The 24,754-nt window shown below is 36.0% G+C and overlaps 2 protein-coding genes across 2 annotated transcripts; one reads left to right on the top strand and one right to left on the bottom strand.

Annotated features, from left to right (window-relative positions):
* The first annotated feature begins 106 nt into the window (after positions 1-106).
* On the top strand, positions 107-9,821 carry LOC108671890 (E3 ubiquitin-protein ligase RNF170). The gene is made up of 5 exons (XM_018159485.2): positions 107-1,926; positions 2,936-3,012; positions 3,750-3,878; positions 6,152-6,240; positions 7,818-9,821. The coding sequence occupies exons 1-5, from the start codon at positions 1,827-1,829 to the stop codon at positions 7,984-7,986; spliced, it is 564 nt and encodes a 187-aa protein (XP_018014974.1). The 5' UTR covers positions 107-1,826; the 3' UTR covers positions 7,987-9,821.
* Positions 9,070-24,214, bottom strand: LOC108671889 (uncharacterized protein DKFZp434B061-like). The gene is made up of 6 exons (XM_018159484.2): positions 24,192-24,214; positions 22,588-22,676; positions 18,021-18,161; positions 12,220-12,589; positions 11,649-11,815; positions 9,070-10,717 (listed from the first exon to the last, which is right to left on the bottom strand). The coding sequence occupies exons 2-6, from the start codon at positions 22,617-22,619 to the stop codon at positions 10,558-10,560; spliced, it is 870 nt and encodes a 289-aa protein (XP_018014973.1). The 5' UTR covers positions 22,620-22,676; positions 24,192-24,214; the 3' UTR covers positions 9,070-10,557.
* Positions 24,215-24,754: the final 540 nt, after the last annotated feature.

Below are 24,754 nucleotides of genomic sequence, written 5' to 3' on the forward strand. Positions count from 1 at the left end.
TTATTGCCTGGTCCGTAATTTGCTAGGCATTTTAAGACTGAACATATGCTCCTGCATAGCTTCGTCTAGTCTGTTTTTGAAGATGTTCATACTCAAGGCTTCAACGATGCTATCAGGGAGGCTGACTCGAACGCTGTGGCAGTTGTAAACTATGTCAACACTATATTACTACTTGCTTATTATTACTACGAAAATCTGTTTCTTTGTAGACGTGAAGCATGCGATATTAGTTAAATATGGCGGATTTTCAGTGCTGAAGAACAACTTTTGTGGCCGTTAACGAAATGTGCGTTCTGCGGTGCTCAAGTCTACGCGTTGATGTTCATAATGACATCATTCATTTATCATTCGATACTAGTAATCGTCATGTTTTTAGTAATTAGTACAAGCATAACAAATGCGTGTAACTCATCTGCGATCATTTGCTTTGCTTATCCAGATCCCGAGTCTTTATTAGCCCTTATACAGACAAAGATGGCGACTTATAAACATATTACTTGGACGTGGCTATCAGGCACTGAAAATTTAGACGCCGCCCATCGTGATGATCTGAAACAATCCTCGTGTCGTTCGCGTTTAGTTTTTTTCACGCTTGAGTCCCGCGCTTCAGGTCGCAGTGCGACAGCGACACGTTGGTCAGTTGGTCGAGTAGAGCTGCGCTGTACGGTCGTGTTCACTGGCTGTGTCCAAGTCAATCAGAAAGTCACGAACTGTACGCTCGAGCTTCAATAATTTTGGGAAATTTGAGTTACTTCTTGGAAATACCTATAAAATTTCTTCGTACGAGCCTTACAAAACGTGGAATTTACGTGGCTATGAGTATATAACGGGTAAGTACTGTATCTAGTTTATCATCATTACCATTCATGGTGAAGCTTTAACCTCATTTTTTGCGAACCTAAACCTAAGTACGTTATTGTGAACGTGTGAAGTTAGAATGTTTTTATTCTGTCTTCAATGGGTACAAGTTGCACTGCCATAAAAAGCCAAGCTATTCGCAAGTCAACTTCATCCATCTGAGCTCGCTAACTTTATTAAACAAGACGAATTGTGGGATCTATCGGGGAGCGCACGAGCATGGATGAATGAAGTGTGGGAAAATACGTTTATTTTTTAGTACAAACTAGAGGAATGTTTGTAGAATGTTGACAGGGATATACGCGTGATTCGCCGTAAAATGGTCAAGTGCCTTCATAGCTGCACCAGCATGTATGTAAAATAAGTTTTTTAATGTTAGTTTGTGGACGGCAACGACGTCTTGAGAGAAGCTATGCATCAATTTTTTTTTTCTTAAATTTTAAAGGGATTTCCTTGTTTTCTAAATTTTATTAGTATTAAGTTACATTGTTTGTAAACTTGAACTGTAAATGAATGCACGATTATTTTTTTCTCCATTTCAGATACGAAACTCATTAACTTATTTTGTTCCTGCATTAATTCAGCCAAACTAGAAGCAACTTGATTATGTATAGGTTTCTTTAACCAAAAAATTTATCTGGTAGTGCGCCATAGCTTCACGATCTGTTAGTAATTTCTAGTACTATTAGCATTACCAATTTTCTAAAGAACGATCTTTTTGACTGGTGTGTAACTAGTATTAAAAATAACGGCTCAGTGGTTTGAAGAACGTCGCACTTGTTGAGCACTACTTAAGAATTAATTAGCACTACATAAGAACTAGTGAGCACTACTTAGGAACTAGTTAGCACTACATAAGAACTAGTTAGCACTACATAAGAACCAGTGAGCACTACATAAGAACTAGTGAGCACTACATAAGAACTAGTGAGCACTAGCTGAGCGTCACTAGAGAAGTGCTAGCGACGATGGTGCGGACACGCCCTGACGACGACCAGACCGAGTGCCCGGTCTGCCTGGACAAGGTGCGCTTCGGGGCAGAGACTAACTGCGGTCACCTCTTCTGTGGTGAGTTTAGCTTGCTTTGCTCTTCACAATAAAAACTCATTCTCAAATAACGATCGTTTTGTGAAAATCTCTTTCTCAAATACTGAAAGTTTTGTGAAAAATTCATTATCAAATAATGAATGTATTGTAAAAATTTCATTCTCATATATTGTGTGAGAAATTCATTCTCAAATATCGAAGGTCTTGTAAAAATATCCTTCTCAAACACTGAACGTTTTGTGAAAATCTCATTCTCAAATACTAAACATTTTGTGATTCATTCCCAAATATCGAATATTTTTGAATAAAAACTCATTTTGTAATACCGAAAAATTTTCATTGATTTTTTGTATGTGTTTAATACTCTTTTCAACAGCGAGGCGCCGCTGTCGCGACGCAATGCTTGCACGCAAAAATAAGCTTTAGTAATTTTCTCTTGGACTAAGACTCGGATATTTTATGCCTGAGATTTTATGAACTTTCCTGCTGTTTTAATCTCTTCTTCCGAAAATTTTTTCAAAAATGTTAATATTGCAAGTATTTTTCATTATTCCGACTAGTGAAGCAAACGATTTTTTTATTTAAAGTTTATGTCTCTGAAATGGTAAATATGACAAAAATTCGTATTGTAAGTTGATGATGAACTTTGAATTTGAAACCGTTTTTAACCTTTAAAACCAAGGTGGATGCGATCATACGAGTTTTTATTATAATTCTTGCCAAGCGGTTACAAAAATGGACTGGTTGCTGATAGTTGTCTCAATATAACAAGTTATTTCATTACCGGTACTACATCCAGACTATCAGCTTCCACGATTACCTACACTCGCATCAGCGGCTATTCTTACTGGATAATTCTACTCGATTGATACTTTTCGTTCATCCAACATTGAAACAAATCATTACCTTATTTTTACCAATTGCAAACTAACTGCCTTCTAAGTTAATCCATGCATTATCTACCATAATTTCATCGTGTAAGATTATAATGATTGTCTTGGTAATGACACAGCCTTATTGTGTGCTGCAGGAGACTGCATCCTGCGCGTGTGGGAGGAGAACGTCAACAGGACAGCCTGCATCGCCTGCCCCTGCTGCCGTCAGGATGTAGGTTTATCCTGCCATGTCCATTACCTTTATCGTTATTCATTAATTATAGTAATAGGATGTAGGTTCATCGTGTCCTGCAATGTACATTATTTTTATCGTTATTCATTAATTATAGTATTAGCTGAAATTGCATTCAAAATCTCGGATTGCTATCTTATTTAGAAGGGTAGTTATCGGACTAAGAAATAGTGAAATAACCTCGTATGAGACCACCACGACTGACCACGGTGATGTTATCTCTTTATTATAGTCTAACGATATGCCTTGCTCAACACCTTTATCTTCATTCAGTAATTTTAGTTTAATGCAATGCCCTGCCTACTTCCTTTTTCTTCATCCGGTAACTATAGTCTCATGCTAAACTAATAAAAAATATGAAATAAATAAATAGGTATAAAATATAATAAAAATATAAAATAAAATATATTACTCGGCATCTTATCTTGATCGTGGGACGTACCATAATAAATAGTTAAATGTTTCTAACTCCTTCAGCCCAATCACTGACAGTTTTCAAGCTAAACCCACTTATCACAGATAAGAAATCGGCCGCCACGTGTATTTAAGAAAGCTTTGATTGCACGGCAATGTATATCTATCATCGCATACATGCTCATCTTCCAGAGAACGTTTTTGGATTTAGAATTTGAATCATGTAACATAGCCTTGCAATATCAAGCTTCTTGTAACTTTATTGTAATATTCACAAGTTGATTAATGCAATCATTGTGCAGGTGAAGATGCTGTTAAGCTGCCACAGCTCCGCTGAAAGCAGCGCTACAAGTCGCGCTGTAATAGAAGAAAGGGAACACAACAAGCAACGACTCGCCGACTACAACAGACTGCACTCCCATGACGCCTCGGTACAGCTTTTGTCGCGTACACCTCGCACTATACGGCGCTCTGCTACACCGAATATATCAACGCGCTCTGCCTCGCCCAGATACGATATTTTTGGCAACGTTATAGACCGTCATGTTTCTGGTCGTAGAGGTTCTAGGTTAGGCGGGCGGGAGAGTATCAGGGCTACCGGTTCTGTGAGCCGGCGATGTAATGTTTGTCATTTCTTCGGGTCTGGCTTGAGAATAAGAGACACTGGGTTGTTCTCAGATTAAGGTTAGGTTTATTTGTGTTAAATGTGAAAATTGTTTGAATTGTAGATAGTGTAAATATTTTTTAGAGTGAAGAGAGGAGAAAATGAGTTTGAGAAAGTGACGTTTAGGAATATTGAGCGCTGTCTGTATGGCATTGCCACCGTGGTTGGACGCATGCAGTGCGGTACAAGCTCTAAACTTTGCAAAAAATTAAATGTGCACCTGTTTTCTGCCTGCCAGTGAGCTTTAAGATAAGATTTCTGAATGATTAGAGTATTTTCCGCTCGTAAAATCATGACTTTTGTACACCGAATATCATTAACTAAGTTGAAATTGCTAAGAACCCACTCGTAACTGAGGAGAACCAAGTTTTAGATCCGGATCAGTATTTCGGTATTTAGACCAGGATTTTAGTCACCAGATTATTTATGATAATCTGGCATTCGATTTTTTATAATATTTCGGCTGAAATTTTATTTCGGATGAAACTTAATTTTTGAATCCTCTGTTTGCCCGTTGAAGAACTGGCAAAAACTGCAAACCCAGCTTACCGTTTGCTGAAACTATGAAAGTTAACCCCTCTAATGAAAAATAGGAAACACAGTTTACTGTTATCTATTATCTTCTCTGCTACAACTTCTGTTTTACTGCTATGCTTTATGTAGTTTATTTATTTTTAGGAAGATATTGTCATGAACGTATCAATTTCTTCATTTGTTATATATACCCTACAATACCTGTCAATTAGCACCTGCACATTAAGTACGTCGCTCATAAACGGCCAATTAATTACACAATTACATTTTTAATTCAATAGATTTTGGGTCAGAATGTCAGCAATACTCTCATCGAAATTCTGGTTGAAACAGGCATGGTGTGCGAAGTAATTAGAGATCGATGCACAAGTAGTTAAAGGCCTAATCAAAGCTGACACTTCTATGTTATCATATATTTTTGTAATAAGGGCGAACTGTGATAATTATCAAGGTGCATTTAGTATCTTCATCAACGAGTGAGATGAACCTGGCGCTGTTATAAGAGGCGATTTGAACGACTGCTTTTTCCTTCTTGAAAAGTTGAATAGAAATCATGTGAAGGCTTTGGGAAAACATATCACATAGTCTGCTAGAGTGCTGTTTACTTTGCTTCAACAGTTACGGCATAACAAATGTTTGTCAGTTCGACCCAAGTAATTCAGTCTATGAATGCCATAAGGAATCTCAAGGCTTTGAAGTGTTGCTTCATTAATTGTTAACTGGGTTGCAAACTAAAATTTATGTTCGTTGCCCTTAGCTGTTAGCTTAAATCATATACCTACAAAGAATTTAAACGCTGACAGAATGGCTAGAAAGTGAACCATACTCTTATTCACAACGTTGTGGATACCAGCTCCTTCTTAAATTAAAAACTTCAAACTTTTTCAAACTTCAACAGCAATTAATAAAGTATGACCTGCATAAAAAAATCACTCATTCTATTGATTGAAGTTGTGTTATTTTTTTAAACAAATTTAATTTTATTGTTTGAGGATAATTTTCCAAGTTTGTGAACTAATGAAAGGAAAGCATCCTCAGTGTTATTAATGTGAATTACCGGCAGCAAGGGCGGAACACGTCTTAATTCCGAATTTACAGGCATGTCGCAGCCAGTTGAGAGCTCAACAAAAAAGTTTTATTATCAGCGTGATTGCCATGACTGTTTTACCGCGTGACTGAAGTAACAGTTCGTAACTGTAATAGCCGTATATTGCAGTACTGGGACCACGTAAGAGCTGCCGACAATGCCCGTATTATGTGGTCCCGTATATTGCAGTCCCGTATAATGCAGTCTCGTTTATTGCAGTCCCGTATAATACAGTCCCGTGTAATACAGTCCAGTATAGTGCAGTCCCGTATAATACAGTCCCGTATATTGCAGTCCTGTATAATAAATTACAGTCCCGTATAATACAGTCACGTATATTGCAGTCCCGTATAATACAGTCCCATATATTGCAGTCCCGTATATTGCAGTCCCGTATAATACAGTGCCGTATATTGCAGTACTGGGACCACGTAAGAGAGCTGCCGACAGTGCTGCGCCACGTGTGGGCGGAGCTCTTCACGTGGGACGGACTTCAGTTCATCTACAGGTGAGCTTCTCCTCTGCATTTATGTCCATTATGATGATGTTGTTCATTATCTCTTCTTTACTGATAATCTTTGAGGTTTTCAGGTCTACGAAGAATATTATTTCTACTGGTTGCAGTCGAAGCTCTACAAAAATTCTCATTTTTTATGGTCCGTGGCTCGAAACCACTATTATTAATAATAATAATAATAATAGCGGTTTCAGCGTTTAGTAGGCTGTAGGCCTGTCGCCGATTCTTAACATCGCAGAACATTCACATCTTGTTGCGGTCTCGAACTCGCAACTCATTGCTCCAATTCTGCGGTGCTTAACCGCCCGGCCTCCTTGCCGATTCTGTCCAGAAACTGGCGCACAGAGCTGGGATCGAACCCGCGCCTCTCTGCCCCAATCCTGGTACTCTGACTGTAACCACTGGGCTACCCTGCCCTAATCATGCCACCCCTAATCGTCAATACTAATACGATTGAGTTCGGGGTAGGCATCGCCTAAGACTGTTTACTGTCTATATCATGCATTTTTTGTTGCTCATTTAAAAGTGTAGGAACAGATCAATACATTTTCTGAATGTTCCACTTTCTTAGCTCACAATTTTTCTTACTTTGGTTTACAATTCCCTCGCTGCCCGCGTCTGTCAATGCTTTATACGCGGCTGCCTATGTATTCTGATTGGCAATTCCATCTAACACTCGAGTGGAGTATTATTTATTATTAATTATGTTTCGCTTAAAACTTACTTTTACATCAATTTTTCCTGATTTTTTAATCCCGCAATCATACGATGTGAAATTCCTGCATTTGAGTAATTACGATTACTTGTATTTTAATTGTGCGACGCGTTTCGCTCAGCATTGAGCATCTTCAGGCCTTCGGTTTAATTTTATTGATCGTAATGAATTATGTATCTAATGAATTTATGATCGGATTCCTCCCATGGTTGTTTATGTCAGTACGAGTCTTGTTTTTTACTGCGAGTTTTAAGGTTATACTAGACTAGACCTTAAGGTTAAGGTACCAGACTGTAGAACTCCCTCGCCCAGGAGACCGTGGCAGCTCCTGACCTGACTGCCTTCAAGGCAGCTGTGAAGGCCTGGCAACAGCGGCAGGGACAGGAGCCAGTGCTTATTTAATCTTGGGCCTTTTATTCTGTTCCTATGAATCGAATGCCTTTTCTCATATATGTGCCAACGTATGTGTGTGTATGTATATGTATGAATATGCATGTATGGTCGTATATATAATTTTTTTTAATTCAATGTGGAGCTTTTCCTATAGCCATCGGGGTAACCACTTTTCTTCAATAAATAAATAAATATATTTTCTAATTTGATTTGTAATTGAACTCATAGTTTGAAGCACTTGCCCAGGGAGCCTTGTACCAGACAAAGCCTCTTACCAAGACCTTTGGCCTGAGCCAAGATCTTTTGTCTTGTGATTCAAAATATTTAATTAAACTTTATATAAATGCCGATTGAACATTCCTATTTTTCGGCTAAAATGGTCATATTTTCAACAGTAGGTAAATGTATTTTCCCGACTCAATGCTTTTTTGAGTTTCTCATGAATTTGTTTGTCCCGCAGAATTCGGATAATCCTGTTAATGGTGGCGGGTTTCCTGTACGCGCTCATACCCTTTGACCTCCTGCCTGAGGCCGTGCTGGGGATCATCGGCCTCCTGGACGACTTCCTTATAGTGGGCTACCTGCTCATCCAAATATCAGTGCTTTTCAGGAACCAAATCGCACAGTAGTGAGCCAACTTGCGCTTTTCATCCGAAACTATTATTCAGGTCTCTGAACGCTCGTAATGCAGTTGGTAATAACATTATATTACTGGCGACTTGTTAATGCTAAGATTTTTGCCCAGATGCGTTACTTCTTTCATTGCTCATTCAGAACTACGTTTTAAGTATTGGTTCTTGATTTCTATGCCCATTTTGTTGAGTCCCCGCTCGAATATCCCTAGCTGTTGCAACCCGGTGAGGTATTTGAATTAAAAATCAACATCGTACAACACGTTCGAAACATCGCCCCCACATATACACCGTTAATTTAAAATTAGTTGAAGCGTCGATGAATATTTAAAATGACTCAAAAGATCATAACGAAGCTGTTTCTGTCACGTTGCGGACCTGTTGGAGGCCTCCTTTTGGATCGGGATGACAAAAACTGCTTTTGCTTTTAAAAAGTTTAATAAAGATACTTGGGCTCCGAGTTTAGTAGGAAAAACATCCTGGTGAGCTGAATTTCTTGGCTTCTCTTTAGGATAGCAGTAAAAAGTAGTAATTTTAAGGTGGCGAGGGTTTAATTAATTAACTACGTAATGACAAAACTACGTTGTAAGGCACATTTTTTATAATTTGATGCTCGTAAAAGATAAGACTCGAGTGTTTTTTCTTGTAATGAGATACGGATGTAAGTTATCTTCTCTGAACATGGCTGTATGATTAATAAATGTGGCTTATTTTGAGACACGGAACGTCTCGGAAATTAATATTGTTGTGTGACTGGCGTTGAATTTAGGTTTACCTTAAGCGACTTGAAATATAATTTCAAAACTTCGCGTAATTTGGATATGAAAAGCGGCATCTGCACTTAATAGTTGACCATTAAATTCTAGAATAAAAATAAGTTAGCCGAGGACATTCAATAATTGTTGTTCAGCTGTGCAGGTTTTATGGACACACAAAGATATAATGGTATTGACAGAGATCCAAAATTTCAGCTTTTTATTAAGATACGAACAAAAGTTATTTTTTTTTTTGCATTACAAATTTAAATGGGGCATGAAATATATTTTAAAATGGAGGACTATATTATGCCTTAGTTTGACATAATTATTCCAGATGTCCTGCAGTTTTATTAGTCGTTTTTATATACTGACATATAGACGAGTTTGATCCCATGAATATCTTAAATGATCCTTCAAGCAAAGCATTCAGGATTAACAACTAAAAAACACTTGGTAGATCAACATATGGTTTCCCGACGAACTTTGTGTCCCTGCAAGCTTCTCTCTGACGTTTACCCTGCAACCTAGTGATACGTTTAGGCTTTTGCTTATTTTTGTAGCTTCTATTACTCGTGTGTTGAAATCCTTATTAACGATTATCCAAATCTGTATTGATTACTTTACTTACTCTAGGCTTATTGTTCTTCTAATTCTGGACGACTCTGCTCACAACATTATCTGCGATGTTCGTACTCGCATTCTTAAGAGAATAATTAATGAGTCGTCTCGTGCGGAGATGTAACGCTGCTTGCCGCAAGTAACTTTCTGATTAACTAAACGGGAAGTAGATTAGAGTAATTTTTATTGTTCCGAAGTTGAAAAGTTCTGCATTGCCAAGTTTTCATTAAGTGTCTTCCATATCAATCTAACCATACGATATTATCAATAAAATTGAAGGCAACTAGAGTATATCTCAATAAAATTAAAGGCAACTAGAGTATACCTTAGGACAACACCTAGAGACACGTGTGTGTGTGTGTGTGTATATGTGGTGCTGAACTGTTAGTCATGCTTTGCGAACCACTGTGATCTTTAAGAGTTTATAAAGAAACAATAAAAAAATTTTCCTACGAAGCATTTTATTACTCTAAAAGTCAGATTTCATTATTATTCGTGTCTCTTCACGGGACACAGAAGTTCTACTACGTGGTCCCAACAGCAAAGCTGAAGAGACATTAATACATCAAACGGTAACTTAATCAGGTCCCTCAACTTAAATCTACGGAAAAAGTCCTCCAATGAATGGAGTCATACAGATCAGTTTTAGTCTAAAACTCAGAGGTCAACTGAGTACATAATTGCACTTCAGCTCGTTACATTGTACCACTCGTTACATAATGCAAATCCATGTAGTTAAAAAAATATTAGTATTTAAGGCGCTCTTGCTTCTAATACACGATCCAGCGAAAAAGCTCGTTTAGCAGAGTTTCAGAGAACAGTATTTTGAAGCCTATGATCAGTTACATCTGTTTCACATCAAAGAAATGTAATCCTTCAATACTTTGCGGTCGCGATAAACTCTAAAATTTTTAACTGAAATTTGTTAGAAGATAGCTAACAGCAAAAAAAAAAAATACCTTGGAAGAGATGAGTCGAGCAAAACTAATCTGGGTATTAGAATTATTTTACTAGTTATTTGGAGCTACGTACACCATTGCATTTAAATAATGAAACTAGAACTCTATCATGCAGAACTGCTGGTCAATGCCTAATACCTCCAGGGTAGGCACACAGCAAACTGGAATGCTATTAAAGAAAATCTCTTACGCATATGTTTCATCGAATACAGTTAAATAAGCTCGATAGCTCCTTACAAGAAGTCGCCTCTGATTCTCCTGACAAGGCGCATGTCTTTAGGCATAATCGTGACCCGGCGGTTGTGCAGGGCTATCAAGTTCGTCATTTCCAGCAGATGGACCAAGTAGCCTTCAGTTGCTTCCTGGAGTGCTTCTAAAGCCAGCTTCTGGATTCTGCACATAAAATACATGGTAATAAACTTCAGGTTAAACAGCTAAAATATAAGCTGCGTTAGCAAATAATTAGCATGCGAAAATACTGCATTTTATAAATGAACTTAAGCAGGAATTCAAAGGTATAGATTTAACCATTCATGAGTGATACTCGTGTATAACAACCGTGCTAAAATTCGTACCAATACATAATAAGATTTGTCAGTTATATTCCCAGCGCATTGGTGAGGAAAAATGAACAAAGTCACCAGGAAGACTAAAATCGACTAAAAAAAAACTACAAAGCTTTCATTTGTTAGCATTGATTCAGTCAAGTTACGCGCTCAGACATCAGAAGCTCATTTTTATTACAACACTTCTCTTTAACTTCACTTCTTGTTTGTTTGTCTCTCTGGTACAAATATTATAATCGATATTTAACACACCATCACTTGTCCAATCAATCTGAAATTTTGCACACTTGCGTAAAGTTGGAGACAATGCATGAATCAATGGACAGAATAAAAAATAATAAAAAATTAAAATAAAAAAAATTTAGTTCACTGTTAAAAAGCCAACGGCCATACCACGTTGAAAGCACCGCTTCTCAGTATTAAAAAAAATCGAAAAATAATTTGTCTGCAACAAACCTTATAATCCATATATGACACAACTACCTCTTTAATCGATCAGAAATTTTGCACGTTTGCATAAAGTCAGAGACAACGCATGAATCAGTTGACAGAATAAATAATTTTGAAAATTTGCCAAATTCTGATACTTTAAAAAATATTTTAAATCAATTTTTTTAAATTTTGAAAATAGAATTAGAAGTTCATTGTACATGTCTAACAACAAAGACACTCGCTTCTTTAGAAGTGTTGTCTTTAAAAAGAAATTTTCAAACGTATAGTATTATTGTTGAGGGCAATTAGCCATTGAAGATTCCCACCTGTAGTTGTAACAGCCAAGATCACAGAGCACTTCTCCAACTAGTCTGCCGAAGGGAGCGCGAGGAATAAGCAGATCTGAGGTTTTCTGGAAATGCCGTATTTCCCTCAGAGCAACAGTTCCAGGTCGGAAACGCTTCTTCTTCCTCAAACTTTCATCAGGGGCCGTCTGCATAACAAGTGATGGTTAGATTATATCGAGCGCTTGGTTAATTAAGGGGATAATCTAAAAAATTATTATAGAACCTGCGTGCACAAAGAAATGATTTGCACAAGCGGTCTCTGCAGAAGCCTCTTCAAGTCCCTAGAGATTGATGGGTCTATTAATGATATCAGTACGTGACATATCAATTAATTATTACTGAAATTTATATAGAAATCATATGCCTGTTTTTTAACAAGTAATCAAGCAAACAATGGCCAGAAGATTAGAAATCTTATCGAAATTGTTAAACACAGCACATTAAACTGAGAGTGAACAAGCTTTTAAAGTATTCAAGGACTACTACCATTAAAAGTAGAGGTTATCAGCTGCAACAACTAACGGTACATTTAATTTAACATACCACAAACCTTATCAGGTTTTGTAACGTTCTTGTCTGGGTTTGGAGTGGCTCTGCCTGCTTTAGCCGCCGCAAGCTGCTTTTTTTGGGGTGACTTAGTAGTACGTCTTTTTTTCACCACTGCAGCAGTGGGAGTTCTGGCGCGATTTGCAGGAGATGGAGACTTGACATGATTAGCAGGAGGCGGAGACTTGGAGCGATTGTCAGAAGGTGGAGACTTGGAGAGATTGGCGGCAGGAGGTGCAGTCTTGGAGTGATTGGTGACAGGAGGTGCAGTCTTGGAGGAATTGGTGACAGTGGGTGGAGTCTTGGAGCGATTAGCGGCAGAAGGAGGAGTCTTTGATTGCTTGGTATTTGTTAGAGACCCATTTGATTGAGACCTGGAAAATAAGAAAATTTCAGCAAACAAATTTGATAAATCCATTAATACAACACAGTATTTGGGGAAAAAGACCCCTCCCGGCAAGGCACGATCTCCAATATTGGTGAAATTTCAACAGATGCTTCATATCCCATACAAACTAGATTATGTGAAAGTTTAGCCTGGTGAGTTTCAGATTAGGAGTACTGTGGGGCAAAAGTGTGGAAATTTAATTTGTGAATGCAAAGCAGGGTTGGTGATTTTTTTGATTTTTTTTTTAAATCGAAAAAATCAAAAATCAATGATTTTTTTTATTTTTTCATGATTTTTTTGACTTATTTGATTTTTTTGATTTTTTCAACTTTTTTGTCTTTTTTGAAGTGTTGTTTTTTATGTTGCAATTAGCCTACTAGCAATAACAGTATATGGATCATAATTGATGGCTAAAAAGGGCACTTATTGCCTTCAATAATGGCCAACAGGCCAAGGTGGTGTTTACCACTTAGGGATTTATGAGTAAACAATTATTGATAAGTCTATTCATTAGCTTTGTAACGTTTTGTATGGAGCAAGGTAATGAGCTAAATATTGACCATTTAACTGGCTTCAATATACAAAAAAACTTCAGGAATGCAGATCTTCTAAACATTGAAAAGTCACATAACAGATAGGTAGCTGATAGCACAGTGCACAGCACTATCAATAGATCTACTAGTTTTATGTCCTATAAATCTACCAGACTCTACCCTCTATACACACCGACTAGAATTTATTGGAACCTAATACACACTAAAGGCAACAAGTTTATAGTCATATAATTATTATATGATTATAATTTGTCATTCATAGTACATTTATACTAAACCATGAATAACAATACCTCAATATAAATTAAAGACTGCCACTCAATATATTTAAATATATGAAAAAATAAAAAAAAATCAAATAAATCGAAAAAATAAGAAAAATCATGATTTTTTTATAAAAAAATCAAGTGATTTAATCATGTGATTTAATCATTGCCAACCCTGATGCAAAGTCATTGCCAAAGAAAAAATGGCAAATTTCAACTTTTTCTTGAGTTGACCAGTTGAGATAGCATGAAATTTTAGCTTTCCATCAATTGTGCCATCTTAATTGAAATACCTATAATATAAAAATAGCATTCAATTTCTATTTCTCATTTGCTTTTCTATACAGGCCCCAAGTAGCTGCCATATATCTATGTAGCTCATTTATACTGTAGCTGGGTGGTTATTTCAATATTTTTCATGGCAAACCAAATTGGTTATCCAATGTTCTATTTGTTTTATGGGTTATATTTCAGAATCTTACATTGCTCCTTATATTTTCAGGCACAGTGGTAATTCCAATAATCATACTATTCATGCATGTAGTTGTGTACTGGAAGTTTTTTTAACAAATATAAGGAGCTGGCAGATTGATGTTCAATGCTCTGACTACTGCAATTATCCTGGTGAGTGTTTGTTAGGATCCATATTGTATAAGGCTTTTAAAATGAGGTGCGTTAGTGTTTCATTCAGCTTTCTAATTGATTTAGTTTATTACAAATATAATAATAGCACACTTGTTCATTCACTTACTTGCAATGCTTGCTTTTAATGTGAAGAATGCAATTTGCACAATAGTAGCAAGTTGTTTATATGATTTTAGTTCAATTGCTTTACTGTTTTAATCCATTAATTTCAATGATTGCTATTTTATTAGTTCAATATCAAGCTGTTGTCAATTTATATGTTGCAACCAATACGTTGCAGTTATTACCCCAGTTGTGATGGTTTCCATATACCTTGGTTTACTTCAATCTCTTGAATTACTCTCTTGTGATCACCTTATCAATTATATTCTAACCAAGCTGAACTTACTGCTTGCTGCTTGATTGTCTTGTCAATGCTAAGGGTTTTGATTTTAATTAACTGTTGTGAGTGAGGTTCTTTTGATTATAGTTTTATTGATAATATGTTTTATCTCTTGCAGCTAAAATAACTCTCTCATGCTCCCAATGTCTGGTCACACTATTCCTATGCATGGTCAAACTTTTATTTATCCCACATTTGCATCTGTAACACTACCCTCTACTATACATGCATATCCAGAAGTCTACTTTCATTCCACCTAAATTGTTGCCAGAGACCAAAGGACTCAATTTACCCATTCCATTGCGCTAGCATCAATACACTTGCTAACAATGACAAATGACTATTGAAAGACAAATTTCCAGATAGGAATTTAAAATGAAACTTTGTATGATTATAACTTTGTGTTTGGAAATTGTTAACGTAAATTCTCAAGGGTATAAGATTCTTGTAGGAATTTTCTATTTTTTATTTGTTTAATAAGGTGGTAGGATTATTATGTAAATTGAGCTGCTTAATTTTATTTGGGGGGGGGAGGGGGGGGCAAGCAACCAGAACATTTCAGATCCAGGACAGTTCTGGATTGCAATCATCTGTATCAAGTGCAATGATAATTTTCTATGAAATAATTTTTTGGTTGATATAATTTTGTTGTAGGAAGTTAATGTAAACCTATTTTTTAATTAATATCAGAAATTTATTGTTGTGCTGGGTCCATAGGAGGGATATTTTATGGGGAAATTCCTTTTCTTCTTATGCATGTATTTTTTTGTGTGTGAGAATTTGAACCTGGGGGATATGTATTAAATGCAAAAGTTTTCAAGTAGGCAAAGCTTGTGCTATCTTGGTTTTGTGTTTCATTATTTTTTATTTGAGGAATTTTTCCATGGATGGTAGGATGTGCAGGGAGAGAGACGAGACTGCTGAATTGTTCCAGTTAGCTAGAACTAATCAAGTTTTGTTCTATTTTTATTTCATACGATGTCAATTTTTATGTGTCTACAAATGAAATTAGGGCCCATAAGAGATTGTTATGCTAACTAGTTACAGGTCGGAATTAAAATTGTGTACTGAGTATGGTAAAAAGTTTTTCATTAATGAATGTTCAGTGGCTACAAATGGGTTAATTTTTCCTAAATTTAATGTTGTACTGTAAGTTATTTGGTTTAGGATTTCAAAATAGAAGATAAGTTAGAAATAAATCTGACACCTAGCTTATATTTTTATGCAGGTCAGGAGGATATGATAGGAATAGAAATTCATGCATATCTACATATAGGAATGATGGCATGAATTGAGGGAAATTTGAATGTAGGGCGTGACTTGGATTTAAGGCGGAGTTGTTCAGCGGTGGGAGGCAAGCGCTAGTATATTTAAGCAGTGGGACAACCACGTGAGTCAGTACCACAGTACCAAAGTAACAGGGTAGTTGCAGCCAGATAGTTATAGCAGTTAAGATGGGAGCATTGTCCCATGAGGAACTCTTGAAATCTCAATTGTGGGCGACGTGAAGATCAATGGTTGAACGACCATGTTAGTGATCACAAGCAGACGAGTGTTAGAGAAATTATTACATCAAAAGAATCCAAACAGCTTCAGTGAAGAAACTGAATTACATTGTTATCGTGTGAGTCTCAGCGCACCGCGAGTAACAACTTCTACTTGGGAGCATTCTACACTTCAACATTTTTCTGGTAAATAGAGAAAATTTTAGTGATGTTAACTGATAGGTTTTTAAATTTAACTTAAATTTCTTAATTTAATATGGACTGTACAAGTGTTTATTAGAACCCTCTCTCTGGGCGATTTTTGATGTAACCTATTCATACAAGAACCTATTCATGCACCGCTAAAGTAAGCCACTTGGCAACCAAACTCAACAGAATTAAAGCAATTGACGATCAAGCAATTAAACCCATAATGTATAATGTACAGTCAACATTGATAAAGTAAATTTCCATAAAAACCTGAAGAAAAACTCTTCATTAATCACAAACCACAACAGCTTAACCAACCTGACATCAGATTTTAGTAAATTAACATAACATAAAACCCAACGGGATGAAGATTTCTGATTGATCATCGCAGAGGATGCATTGTCCAAAATTGAGCTGTATTTTAGAGAAAAGCATCAAGAATTTAATAGAATAGGACCTCTTGACTCTAATCAAGCCCTTTTTGGGCAAGCATAGAAATATGTAGAAATTACTTTTTTGATGAAAGCAGTACATGAAATTTCTGAGGCTAATGCATATCGAGATGCCCTACAAAATTTTAGGCCAATGCAGAAGTCACTTTTAAGAACACAACAATAAAAACCAGCATCAACAGACCTTCAGAGAGGCTTGCACATAAAATGTATTCTGTGCTTTCCAGTTAGAATGAACTAAAACAAAATCAGAGAAAATTTTGTGGAAACAAACTTCAGAGATTTGTGAATTTTAGAAAAATACATATTGAGGTTGCAGGAGTATATATGGAGGTGCAGGTGTATATATTCTTAGTGCCTGGAAGTTTTGTAGGACATTAAGATGAACAGAAATAAGAGCACAAAAACATTTGGTTCATTGTGTGCATTTATAAAAAATTGCAACATCACTGCCTGGAAATGTGTTGGATACTTGGAATCCTTATAGAAAGATAAAGTGGGAATTAAATGCATAGAGATTACTATGTTTCAGTAAATGATATAAAATTAATACATAACAAACATGTTAAGGCTATATGTTGAAGAAAAAATTGAATTGGTAATTTTTTCTTCAGGCATTGACTCAGCTATTGAAGAAGAGCATGTTGTTACTGTCAGCCTTAAACATGAATAATTAGTTTTATTGTTTGCCTTGATTCTATGGTAATGAGGGTACTAATGCTACCTAATATGGTTAGCCTATCATTGGAATTAATTCACATCAATCATATATATTGCTTCATTTAGTACCAAATCTTTCAGAGCTTATACAACATATCATTGACTGGATAGCTCCATTAACAATGAGGATAGAACATCTTTTTGCATTGTTCACGTTCATTACTCCTTGTGCCTTTTCCCTATTGGCAGCAACTTAGCTCAAAAGAGTCACAGGGAGTATCTTGCTGTCATCAATGAGTCAGTTTGGGGTGTTAAACAACACAGTCTTCTAGCCACATACCAGTGGCAACCCTTGAATAAGGCATATGTATGGTCTCTATGCCACTTATTCAAAGAATTTGAATTAATTACCTACTTTTTGTTCAACATTGATAGAGAAATAAACTTCACAGAGGATTTTTTTAACAATTTTATGTTAGCTTTCTCTAAATTGGAGGTTTAATGTCAATTTAAACTTGAGTTTTAATTTAATTCACATACCGGTACTTTAGATTCTCAATGTGACATATAAAAAAACTACATTAAAAAAAATTCTTTGCAATGATATTTACAGTCACTAGCTATGCTTTTCAAGACTATTACTTCATGATTTTGTGTTAATGGCAAACAAATTACCAACTCAACCACAGTCTGATCAAATTCACAAGGTGATTTAAAATTTACTAAATAAATATTACCATGCATCTGCTATTCAAAAAAAGTACCTGTTGCTTCCTGGTGACTGAATTCGTTGACCAAAAAGTCCTCTGGAAAATTTGTTCACCGGGGTAAGATCTGCCAGATCTACCATCGAAGGAGGGATGGCACCAGTCCTTGCTGGGGTGGAAGTAGACTGGAGATCAATCCTGTTGAGAAGTCTCATTATCTTTTTGGCATAACAAAGCTCCTTATAGAAGTTTAAGGGGAGCGTCTACCCTAAAATTTATCTCGGCTATTTACAGACGGATCACTCTGAAACTTGGTACACTCATGTAAAATGGAAAAAACTTGCATTTTGTTCCTGTGAATTTTTTTAAAAAAAATGAAAGAAAACATGAAATTCTTAGAAAACGGCCAAAAAGGGGGTACCGTAGAATTCTCCACCTAGGATTTTCAAGCTACAACATCAAAACACATATCATTCAATCATTTTGATGCATAAGGAACATTTCTACACAACTGTGTAGGCATTTTTTTTATCATTCTAATTTTTGTGGGTGGGGGGCCATTTTTCGTAAATTTTTCCATTTTTTCCCCACTTTTTACTAAATAAAATCTAAACTATAACAAAATTAGAAAAATGCCTACATGGCTTTGTAGATCTTTTATTTACAAATCGAATGATATATGTCTCATTATTGTAGCTTCAAAACTCTAGGAGGAGATAGGTTTGCAGTGACAATAAGTTAACTTTTCAGTAGAGCCCGTCAAAGTCCCACGCGGATCGGAATAGGCACTCAATGTAGCAAGGATACAAAACTAAACGCTACTGCAGCTTGATTCCAGTCAAGGATGGTGGGAGCGACTGTATGCACACCTCCTCATAGGACGCCAGGCGGGTAACTAAGGTGCACCTCAAGCAGACACTATTTAAAGTGCTCGCAGCAAATTTCCTCCCATTCTATTTGTTAAAGAACTCACCCACCCCCCTCCCTTTCATGATCTGTTGTGAACACAAATCAACGTACTGAGATGGTTTTGGTAACGTTGGATAGGTCAGAATGTCAGCTTTAAGATGAGACTAAAAACCGGAGAAGCCAAAATCCAAAATTTTAGGGTAGACGCTCCCCTTAAACCAATATAGGTTAAAGGTGAGACTTCTACAAGCTAATATGTACAAATATTTTTTTGCTATGGATTATGTCAATTAAGCTGGCACATGGTAGGCTATGCAGACAACAGTTAATTATTGTCAATATGTTTTCTCCATGATATTCAATTGATGAAGACAGGGACCAGGATGATGCATCTTCTGTTGCAAAATCAATTGTACCCATCTATCGCAAGCACCTAAGTCCAAAATTAATTTAGAAATATACAATTAAGTTCAAAGCAAAAAAAGAAAAACAAAATTTTAGTAATTATCCTCTAATGGACATTTGTCAAACAAGTCTTTTTAAAAGATTTTCCAATCAACCATCTTCAGAGTTCATGTAAAAACACTTGAATATGAAAAAAATCAGCTTGGCCAAAATTGTATGATCACCACACTTTGAGCAGCAACTTGCTGGTTTAAAACCCACAGTTTTTTGTGAAATTCTTCTTGAAATTGGTTGAGTGACTTGATGGTTGAGCGCAACAAGTTTAGAGCAAGTTATTGCGATTACAACATGCAGCTAGCTGTTGAAATTCTGGTATATCAAAAATCAGCAACAGGCCACTGAGGCCAGTAGTGATCATCATGGTGCCTTTCTAGATGCAATCTTGATTACCATCTACTTAGAGAATTTCAGAGCATGCCTGCTCAAATGTGAGCACACTGCACAGCAGATTCATGGCATAGCTGAGCAGGTGCAAGTGACAATGCCTGATGGTGGCAAGTCAGCAAAATGCCTAGCCTATTCACAATGAAATCTAGGCAATTATAGCACCGTTTAACAACAATTGAAAATTTAAAACAAACATTTATACCATAACTGTAAAATAAAGACTTTTTCATGCAAAAAGTAGTGAAAAAAATATTTGAACTGAAATATGTTACTTGCAAAGTTGCACTACAGTTGCTACTAATGCTAACAGTAGGAGACTGGAACATCATGCCTAGGTACCCATCTTATCAACTTGACTAAGCAAGAAAATACCCATTCACTCAAATCACTTCAAAATTTATACATGGTTGCATTACACTGCACTTTAAGGCAAGGTTCAAAATCTAAATGGAAAAATGAGCAACACACTTTGAGTTAAAACACAACAAATCACTGCATGGAGAGTAGCGAGAGGCTTACACTACTCTTTATTTACATTACAGATGTTCAAACTTGTTTGAATGACTATATTTTAGATCAACATTCTATTGTCATAGTTGTACAACAAAGCATATAATTTTTATGGTTTCAGTTTTTATGTATTATGTTAAGGTATATTTTAGCATGATATGGATATTTTTTATGTAGTTTTGTTTAATTCCATTATAAATGAATTATAAATCTAACTTTTATGCAATGAGCTTGACAGTATAAATAGCTAGGCTACTAGGATTTGTCTTAGAAGGGCTGACAATATTTTATTGTTAATATCATGGAAGTTTCTATTATAGTAACTGAGAATCACCATCATTTTTAAATGATAACGATTGATCAATACTTTTGATGGTATGATCAATACTTTTGGGACAAATATTTGTGACTAAAACTTTCATAACATTAGTAAAACGTTTTGCATGCATATTTTTTTCAAATTAAAACTGATTTTGAGCTTAATAACAATGAAGCTACTTATTATCAACGCTGTCCTGCTCCTTGGGGGCATTTTCATAATTTTTTGTATTTTTTTTTCTTGTCTTTTACATTTTCACATAATGCTAACTGACCACATCTCTTTGCTTTGTAGGCACAACTGTTGCTTTAGTGTGCAAAGTCTCAAACACACAGCTTGTGAAGCTGTGTCTTGAATTTGTTGAGGCTGTGTCAATGTCTGGACTATGCACAGGATTATGTAAATGAGTTTGTGGCTTGTAAATGGCTCTTCATGGCCAAAGATGGCCACATGATGACAATCCAATATATTGGCTCATCCATATTTAGATGCATTCAAAAAAGAAAATTCAGTTCATATTTTGTAACTATAACTTTGTTAATTAATATAATGGTTTACCACCACTAATTCACGTTGGAGAGGGCCTCAGAACATTAGCTATATTGGACAATCAAATAATTCATTCACTATTGTACCTTAATGCATGTCATGTTTTATTTCATTAGCATTTGAGTGTCATGTGCATCTTATTCATAATGTATCTTGTTCCCTTTGGTGTAATATTCAAGCAGAGTAAAAGTTAATGAGACATAATTCTTGTAAGTCCGTATGTAACGTACTTTTGGTTAGTCTGCACCCCTAATTGCTAAAATGGAAATTCACTGGTTGCACCTGATTCTTTCCTGACCTTCAAAAGCCTGCTTAAGATGCCTTAATGCATGATTCAATGTACAACTCTGCTTGCTAATCCCATCCTGATGCTCCATTTTGTTGAGTACAGTTCATTTCATCTCATTAAAATGTCACCATGCAGCCATGCTGCTATTTGTCTTTTGCAGAGCTCTTAACAAATGTTTTCCAGTCATTCGAATATGCCTGTTTATAATGAATGATGGATGGTTTTCATGGACTGGTTCTCATGTTAATCCTGTCCTTTTATTGCACAATCTTCATTTTGCTTACTTTAACCATGTTGTGTCCTAACTTGAATAACTTTACTTCTGAAACTAATGCATTCATGACTTTGTGTGTGACAAAACAGTTTTAAACGTCCTCCTGATGTCAATACTCCTAGAAGGCTAGTTCCTATGAATGCATTTATTTGACCTTTAGGAGCAGTTGGTGTGGAGCTACAGTCTTCTTGATGAGAGCCTAAGATCACTCGACCAACTCCTGGCCATTAAGTAAGAATATAAACCTGATAAAGAGATTCCACATACAAACCAAATTTAGATTAGGCTAGTGACTTAAAATTAATGAGCCGTTTGATTTTCCTAGATACCTTGAGACAGTGGGCCCAGACTAATGTGACTTAGTCCAATTTTCTTGTTGTTTCTAGGAGTATATTTACTGATCAGGATGCTAGTGTGACTTGGAGTATAGGAGCATATTCAATGACTTGTGCAACTTAGTAGGGCCAGTTGTCTTTTATACTCCACTCATAATACCCCATACATTGGTGAGGGAATCATATTATTGGGTCAAGGGTAGTTGTAAGTTGTAACTATAGTCTGACCAGAAGTGCAAAACTAGGATATGCATTTTTAATTCATGAAAATAAATAAAAACAAATATAAATAAATAAAATAAAATAAATGAAAAAATAAAAATCATCAAACCAACAAGAGACAACTAAACAATTCTATAACAAATCTGAGTTACTATACAATTGAAACAGCTTGTCCACATTTGATCCTCCTTTTCCTTTACAGTCAGTCAGCTGGCAGAGTGCTGTATCTAAGGAAACTTTCCACATTGGGTGGAAAGCTTTTTTATATGTTAACTTCCATTCTTAGAATTACACACTGTCTAACATTAAATAACATTTTAGAGATTTTATTAAAATCATAGAAGAATCCTGAAGCTAATACTTACACTTTGGAAATCCGACGTTTTAACGGTCTCATCTTTGCTTTTGTTTTACAACTTGTGGTAACCAGCCACCTGGCACCTGCCACAGTAATCTGGAAGGAATGATTAAATTGCAATTTATTAAACATTATATTATAAAATAAGCATGTGAATCCATGTACGTATTTAATTTCATAATTATTGGTTTCGAATTGAGGGAATAAAACGTGGCTACAGGACTGAATTTGCCCGTTTCCACCCGTTTTACTGTTTTATTTGCCCACTGTGCAGAGAGTGGATGAATATTGCAAGATCTTTGGCAACGCTTCAGTAACCAAATTTTCGCCTTCAGAAGATCTTGCCGACACATTTAGATTGAAATTCTTGCATTTAATATAGTTCTCAGTCTTCGGCCAACTATTTAGAAAAAAAGTAAGGTTTCCGGTATGTTGGATGGATTACAATGCAGCGAAGCTTGTCCGGAAATCAGTTGCGATAAGTTCCCCCCAAAAAATGTAAACAATGTTTTTTTGATTGCGTAGTTTCGGTCACATTAGAGCGGTCAGACTGCTTTATTACATGTTCAGTTAACACTTGCTGTACAATCGGACTGTTTTTAGGGTAAAATTAGTTATTTAGTTATTTGGGGTAACACGTGCATGCAACCTTGTAAATAAGTTTGTGGCTTGTAAATAGTTCTTCATTACTAAGGGTAAATGGCTTTTCATTAAAAATTACCCGGCGACGCATCTTAAAAATGGTCGGCGACGCTTTGGGCTTAAAAACCCATATATTGGCAACGCTGCTTCCATGGTTATTTGCAAAGAAGATGAGGTTAAAAAATAAAAAATTGTCACAACTGCGCAATAAGCATGTGAAACCATGTATTTTATTTCTTAATTATTGATTACAAATTGAGGGAATAAAACGTGGCTAAAGGGAGAGCAGGTTCAGGGCCGGGCCGGCCCACGCTGTAACCCACGCTAATGTTCATGCGCTTTTGTCCAACCGGTCTCCAAGTAGATATATTGCATGCCTGCTTGCAAGGACGCCAAGGGCCAAAGGCAAGGGCCTTGCAACATGTTTGAACCGCTGCATGGTACCCAACCGCCGTAAGGACCTCTCATCCTAGAATTCCCCTTTGACTGATACAGACTGAATTCCTCCTAGATTCTTATCTGATCTCTATTATGAATAATGATGATGCATAAAAATGATGAAATCACAGTGACATACCAGAGATTTTTGAGAATCATTTCATTTTTAATTTCCTCATTTACTCAAGATTTTACTAATTTCTTATGTGTGATGAAGCTGGACTTAGCTGGTATCCACAATACTTTACTGGTCTACTTTAAGAGTCAAAAATGAACTTTGGGGAGTCTAAAAAACTCTCTGGTTTGCCTTTGCCAATTGCCAGTGATGCCATAATGCATGAAATGAATCATGGTGGCAGGGAATTGGTGTGAGTACTTATGGGTTTGCATTTTTTTATAGATATTAAAAATTTAGGCTCTATGACTTGTATACTATGTCTATCACAGTGTATAGGATTTTGAATCGCTGCATGCATTCATATTCAAATAAGGTCCACCCACACCCCACGGCCAGTGTAGCTGTCAGCTCACCTTCTTCAGAAGTGTGAAAGCTTTTGCCGGTGAAGGTGTGTTAACTGTGTTTTACGATCGGTCCATAAAGAAGTGTTGATCGGTTCAAAATGACATAAGAACAGGTTCTTTTGAATAACCTATGGATTGGCATTTGGCACCATGAAATGAATGATAATGAATTAATCATACATGAAAATGAATGAATCATACATGAAAATGATATGATTTCTGATTTACAGTAGTTAAAAATTAGCTCCTGATTCATGATATATAAAAAGTTATAACTAAAAATTTCAGGTCAATTGGACAGGTAAAAGTGTGTCAAATATCAGTTATAAGATTTGTAGCTGACAAAATTATTTTTTCAATTTTTTAATATAAAAAAAAATTTTTTTAATTTTTAAAATCATTTATTTTGTCATTTGATTCTTGCATTGTCTCCAACTTTACGCCAATGTGCAAAATTTCAGATCGATAGGATAAGTAGAAGTGTGTTTACTGTGTTAAATTTTGATTATAAGATTTGTAGCAGACAGACAGACAGACAAACAAACAAGAAGTGAAGTTAAAGAGAAGTGTTG

The sequence above is a fragment of the Hyalella azteca genome, unplaced genomic scaffold (assembly GCF_000764305.2).
Source record: "Hyalella azteca isolate HAZT.00-mixed unplaced genomic scaffold, Hazt_2.0.2 contig13458, whole genome shotgun sequence".
Classification (NCBI taxonomy): domain Eukaryota; kingdom Metazoa; phylum Arthropoda; class Malacostraca; order Amphipoda; family Hyalellidae; genus Hyalella; species Hyalella azteca.

What these genes read in the sequence shown, in the direction of transcription:
- LOC108671890 (XM_018159485.2), top strand. Translation starts at nt 1,827, where the DNA reads ATGGTGCGGACACGCCCTGACGACGACCAGACCGAGTGCCCGGTCTGC. An exon ending in CTGCGGTCACCTCTTCTGTG is followed by an intron (nt 1,927 to 2,935) that starts GTGAGTTTAGCT and finishes TGTGTGCTGCAG; the next exon opens with GAGACTGCATCCTGCGCGTG. An exon ending in GGACTTCAGTTCATCTACAG is followed by an intron (nt 6,241 to 7,817) that starts GTGAGCTTCTCC and finishes TTTGTCCCGCAG; the next exon opens with AATTCGGATAATCCTGTTAA.
- LOC108671889 (XM_018159484.2), bottom strand. Translation starts at nt 22,619, where the DNA reads ATGAGACCGTTAAAACGTCGGATTTCCAAAGT. An exon ending in AAACGTCGGATTTCCAAAGT is followed by an intron (nt 18,162 to 22,587) that starts GTAAGTATTAGC and finishes ACTTCTCAACAG; the next exon opens with GATTGATCTCCAGTCTACTT. An exon ending in CAGTCACCAGGAAGCAACAG is followed by an intron (nt 12,590 to 18,020) that starts GTACTTTTTTTG and finishes CTTATTTTCCAG; the next exon opens with GTCTCAATCAAATGGGTCTC.